Here is a 6341-nt window from a genome sequence, read left to right on the forward strand (position 1 = left end):
AGTGGAATATCTTTTGAAAGGTTCTGTAGTTACCATGGATACTTTTTAGGTTTGATAAAGTAAGTTTTAATCCACTTTCAATCATCTGAAGTGAAGAAGCCAAGAAACCCACCAACTAAAGTCAAAGTAGCTTCATCTCTATATTCATGCAAGTTTGGCAGATGAGAAGAAAGTAGCCTAAAGATTAGGTTTTTGGTTAATTATTTCTGCTTGAAAGCAAAATATTTAGGATGCACATTGCTTGGGTTTGGTTCTACCGTTTACTTTTTATGTGCAACTTTTTATGAATAAGGGGAAATTCTTGGATTTTGACATAGGAATTTAGATGGTGAGACCTTCCTGAAGGTTGAGGAAACCTAATCAGTACACTCAATTTCTGAAAGCCACAGACACAGACAGTATTGAAGGCTTGGTCCCCATGGTAACATATTTGCATTTGGCCCAGAAGTGGCTGCTTTCTGCTTAGCTTCTTTTAATTGCTATATATTGACAGCCGTTTTCATGACTATTTATAAAATGTCGGATAAATGAGCATGTGTACAAGGGAGTGCACACCATATCTTTAGGCTTGATTAGACACTTCAGATGACAAAGAGCTCTGCATGAAGAGTTACTGAGGTGTTTTTGGCATTTCCTAATGTGTCTGTCACATAATGGAAGCAAAAAGCCTTTCAGATGATTTAAATATTTTCGTCAATTCTCTTTTAAAACAGGTGACAAAAGAGCTAAAACAGTATGACAACAAAATTATAGAATGCAAATTTGAGAACAACAGCTGGGTCTTCATGAGACAGAGAACAGACAAAAGTTTTCCTAATGCCTACAACACTGCCATGGGTGAGTATGACGACCTACCAGTAGTTATTACATTTAAAAAAAAAAAACTAAGTTGTTAGAACCCACATTCTGCTATATGTGCCATTCTACTTGATGGTACATAGAGTCATTTGTACTTCACCCTTGTTGACCAGAACATTGTCATGTCTGGCACCCTATTTGGTTCCAGTTAGCTTTAGGTTTTCCTCTCTAAACTAGTGGGCTTGTGCCAAGTGCCCAGAAGAGAGTGTAAAGGGCAGGATACTGGGCTATATACAAGTTGAATTTATCCAACAACAACAACAAAAGCCATGATAATTTCAGATCTATTCAAAACTATACAAATCATTGTTTGCCAGATGGTAAAAGACAAAATTAGCAGGGGAAAGTAATTTCCAGCTCCTAAAATAATTTTACAAACAATGGAGAACAAAGTAAATGAAAACCATTTTAAAAAACACAAAATCTGCTATGCCATCCTTCAGAGTGTTCTTTGGGTACAATCTGAATTCTTTGGGGATTCAGAATAATTAAGGTTGTTTTTTTTTTTATGAGGAACAACACAAATTAATTGAAATTTATAGGGTACACTTATTACTAGTAGCAGTTGCCCTAGATTACATTTTTTACTGGAGTTGAAAAAGGTAAAAAACAAGATTAAAGGTTAATAGAGTTGTGGACTTTAGCATGCTTAATCAATGATGATATGATAAGCTTAGAAGAAAATACAGAAATTGCCAGTTTAGGTTTTGCAGTTTAAAAGTGATTATTGTACATTTAAGGGCTCCTGTTGGAATTAGTATCCACGTTTAGGATGAGTTCAAAAGTAGCAATGATTAAGCCAGTGTCTTTTTTCCCAAAATCAAGTAGGTAAATAAAGTGAAAATGATTGGTACTAAATTTTGGTCATTCAAGAAAAGATGCTTTATTTATTAGACAATTTTTTAACCTATCTTACTTCAAAGAAGTTATTAAAATAATATGGTCTGCCATAGGCATGATGAGTAATGCTATGCTAAGTGTTTCAGAATGGACATCTTCCTGAGGGAAAGTTGGAAGATTGTAGTGCACTTTTTCTGTAGATGTTTTAGTCGAAGTATTATAGTTCAGTGTACGGTGCTAGATTAGAATCCCATAAAAAACTATTTGAAGGAATAGAAAACCATAGTGAAGACATGCTTATAACCCAAATACCTAAAGTTTTAGTTTAAAATTAATATTCCAGTAAAGAATCGCCCCTAGGAAAGCAGTTATTTGGAAGGTGGGCAGAGGGAGGAGATTAGTTTAATCAGAAGCATGTCATCCTTTGGTAAAATGGCAGTGTTTAAACCTTTCTCACAAGCCTGTGTGTGGTGAGTCAGCTTCCCTAATTAACCCTCACGTGAGATGCTTGTCTCCCTTTGTCCACAGCTGTGTGCAATAGCATATCAAACCCTGTCACCAAGGAGATGCTGTTTGAGTTCATTGACAGATGTGCGTTAGCTTCTCAAGGGCAGAAGAGAAAGCATCACCTGGACCCTGACACCGAGCTCATGCCACCACCACCTCCCAAAAGGCCACGTCCTTCAACTTAAGACCTACCTGCCTCTGACTTCAGGCTCAAGAGGAAAGATGAGTGAGAAAAAAATGCTATTGCCCCATTTTTGCAGCCAGAAAAATGAAAAAACAAGTGTGACTAGATGTTGATGCACATTTGAATTAAAAAAAAAAGAAAAAGGAAGGTATTGTAGCCAACTTGTATATTATTTGATACATTTGTTTCCTCAGTGCTACAGTACCTAATGGACGTAAATATTTAATTTATATCGGATAAACTCAGCCTTACCTTGTGTAATCTGAAGATTGAAATATCCAAAGGTTTAAATGAGATTGAAATCACTGAAAAAGAGGCCTTGTTTGTATATGGATAACTTTACCTTTAATTTATAAAGTTAGCAATCTGGAACTGTGAGTGCATAAAACTCTGTATATTTTAGAAGCTGTGTTTCAACTATGGCAAATTTTCCTATTAAAAATATAGGCAATGGCATTAAAAGTTCTTGCTATCATTTATCATGATCCCTTACATTTCTGAAATTCCTATATTCAGAAACAGATGACAAAGTTGTTAGGTATTGTGTATTAAACAACTTGGTCTGGCTTATATTATTTTAAGAAGTTGTTTTGGAGATGTAAAAGTAAAAAAGTAAAGCTCCATTTTTGTGACTTGCATTGCTTCTTTAACAAGTCTTTTGAGTATTTTAATCTGTTTCTATTGTTTGGAGTACCGTATCAGATATCCGGTGTGTCCATTCTGGCAATAGTTTTGAACTACTTACCACCAGGTCCTTTATGTATGGCTCTCCTGGGAGACTTTTCATTTTTAAATACCAGGGCTACTTCTGCTTTACCTCAGTGGTATCAGCACATTATAAATTACATTAAAACACACAACTCACTGTGATCTATGAAAGCGATATCAAATACAGATGATGTTGTGTTAGTTCCCTAAAATAAAATGGCCAAGGAAATGCCAGCTGACTCCTCTTATTAGAAGGTAATGTCAACAGAATGGAATGCTGTCACTAGAAAATCCTACACTTGTAGGAACATCAAGGAAATCAAGACATTTACTGTCAAAGCCAAAACTGTATCTATATTCTATTCTAGGGATGTTATTTCAGTGATACATCTGAATTCCAAAATGTTTACTGAGAGATAATGGGTTTAAAGGGCAGCTAATTGGTCATCTGCCATTGTTGAGAAACTGTATTCTGATTGACTTGTGAAGGAACTCTGAGAATTAGCTGATTAGAGGCTAATGTATTTATTTTTAGAGGTACATGTTTTAAATATATGTATTTAAAACAAATTTTCATGATCTAAATTTTATATATGTATATGCATATATATGTAAGTATATGCAACAGTGTATATTCTTCTACTGATACAGCCAGACATGAAAACCCAAATGAGTTACCTAGCAGGCTGAATATGTGACAGGATTTCTATATGACATAGCACAGATTAACCAAAAATGTATTTATATGCACCTGAGTTTTAATGTTTTTAAACAGTTTTCTCATGCAGTGCTTTTCTATGTGAAATACTAGAGTCATGCTTGGGCTTTTTCCTTTATTGTTCCCAAGTTATGTAATGTGTAGTGTGAATTTATCCAAAATGCCATTTTAATGTTTTTTTCCTAGAGTGCTTTTGTATGTTTGGGCGCTAAAGGGATTTAAACATCTGAATGCCACAGTGACTATTGAAAAGGGGGAAATTCTCAAGGGTCCATGTGTCTTTTACAAAGTGAATCAAAAAATAAATAAATAAAATGACTATGCAACTCCAAGTAGCCTGATGCCTGCTTCCCCAGGATTAGCAACTCTTCACATGGTATGTTGCTTGCTTTTGAGCCCGTGCAAAAGCAAAGCCCTTTTGCAGATATAAAAGCAAGCTTTTGCCAATGATCTTTTAGAGTTAAAATGTTTATGGTAATCGTAACCTTTGAAATGAGTCATGTGAAAAGAGCATCTCATTTTTAATACACCCAGATATTTTCTTTTTGCCATTGTGCATTTAGCAGGACTTAATTTTCTAAACTTATCCTTTCCTTTCTATTGAAGTACAATAGTTGGCCTTATAAGTAGATTCCATTTAGCCCTCAAACATGCTACCATTTAGAGTATCATAACAAGTCATTTAGACAGTCAAGGGCAGAGGGGAACCTAGAAGCAGGACTTGGGACATTATGAAGGAAACCCTTCCCTTCTTAGGTCACTTCCCAATAGCTATTTTCTAAGACTGAAGTATTTTATATAAGGATAAGAAAACTTTGCTTTTCCTGAGTTATCACATGTAAAAAGCTTTAGCTTTTTGTTTGGAAAAGGTGTGGATGACTCTACTGCCTGGATGGTTACATTTGCTTTCCGTGAAATGCTCAGAAATGTCAGAACATTCCTTCTCTAATTGTGTGTCAGTGCGTATTGTAATAAAACTACTGATTTAAAATAAGAAAGTGTTTACTTTGTTTTCACTGGTGTTGCTTTTGTGTTTCTTCTGTTGTTGGTATCCAATCTTGTTCCTGTCAGCCACACCCAATGTAATGTATCTAGTTTTGCTGTACTCTAGAGATTAAAATCAAGTCTTTAAAATATCTTCTATTTTTCTTCCTGAGAAACTGGTTTTTGTTTTCCATATGAAACTAATTTTATTGACATGGGGATTGTATTTTTGAAAGCTAGGAGAGTGGGGGGAGGCACATCTTTATATGATGTTTACATTTTTGTTTATCTACCTTATCTTAGCAGGTTACACTATGAGTATTCTATTACATTATTTTAATGCATTTAATTCTTTTAAAATACTCAGCAATAAATAGCCCAAAGTGATGAAGTAGCAAACTACCAAATTTTTGTGTTGACTATGCATTTTTATATGGAATTTGCCATCTTTAAATGTTTAAATGATACCACCATTTTGAACTATGCATAGAGTTCTTCCTGGCTCAAGAAACCTTGAAAATCAACAACCTCATACTCCCACATGAAAAAAACTTATGTTGTGAAGAAAGTCCTGACCCAGGGGCGGAGGGAAACCTAGAAGCCCTTGGGTCAGACCCAGAAACAAATCCAGGCTCTGCCTCTTACTGATCTAAGTTCTTTGGAGCCCTTTCCCCCTTTTTTTTCAATTTGTGAAATAGCAAGGTTGAGCCAGATGATCAAAGAGAACCTTTCTATGTCCAACCATGATTCTTGTATAAAAGCCAGTATTTTGTAAATCTCCTGTCTTAACAATTATAGCTTTTTATCAGGACTGTTTCCACTAAGAGCTAAACTGTCTAAGGACAGCTACTCTGTGCAGATAGGTACTCTTACTGACTTTTCAGATGAAGAACCTGAGTCTTAAGTTGTGAGCTGAAACCCAATAAGGTCTTTCTACTCCAATGGCTAAATTTTTGTACAATAGTCTCCTAAATGCTTCCTTTCTTATAGTCCCTGGGTGGATGACCCCATCCTCCAGGCATCCCAAATTATTTAAATGGTTTCTTTGGTGCTGACAGAGTGATAGGCTTTACACACCTCTCTCTAAAAGGAAATGAAGTTGAGAGCAGTAGGACCTTATTTAACTATTTAATAATATTTAAATGTGAGTGACTAAGCTACCATGAAGGGAAGTTTAATATTCTCATTAAGATGCTAAATTCCAAAGCTGTAATTAGGAAGCAATAAGTGATTAAATTACATCCTGGGCCAAAATTTTCTTGATTGGTGGCATAGTTGGCTGTTAGCTCTGACACTTTGGCAGGTCATCAGGAGCCTTGGTTTACCTGGATGTACCTGTCCCTCATCTGACTATCACTAGGTGACTACTGTGCATGATACAAGACAGTGGTAGAGGGGACTCCAAGCTGGGGCCACCTAGTCTTCCAGATTTCATATTCCAAAACATTAGGGAATGGATCTGGGGTTGCCAACTATTTTTCCATGAAAGGCATTTCAAAAATAATTACGTTGCCATCATTTAATAAAATAAGAGAAAACTTA

General features: G+C 35.6%; 1 protein-coding gene across 2 annotated transcripts in view; it reads left to right on the top strand.

Moving 5' to 3' along the window:
• Nucleotides 1-4956, top strand: part of Rngtt (RNA guanylyltransferase and 5'-phosphatase) — a 234044-nt gene extending 229088 nt beyond the window's left edge. For both annotated transcript variants that reach the window (XM_046431641.2, XM_046431631.2), the window contains 2 exons: nucleotides 714-837; nucleotides 2227-4956. In XM_046431641.2, coding sequence (XP_046287597.1) covers nucleotides 714-837; nucleotides 2227-2390 — 288 coding nt within the window. In that variant the 3' untranslated portion in view covers nucleotides 2391-4956. The remainder of the gene's footprint in view (nucleotides 1-713; nucleotides 838-2226) is intronic.
• The last annotated feature ends 1385 nt before the right edge of the window (nucleotides 4957-6341 follow it).

Source organism: Marmota monax, unplaced genomic scaffold (assembly GCF_021218885.2).
Source record: "Marmota monax isolate L192 unplaced genomic scaffold, Marmota_monax_Labrador192_F-V1.1 WCK01_AAM20220418_F8-fsc00013, whole genome shotgun sequence".
NCBI lineage: Eukaryota > Metazoa > Chordata > Mammalia > Rodentia > Sciuridae > Marmota > Marmota monax.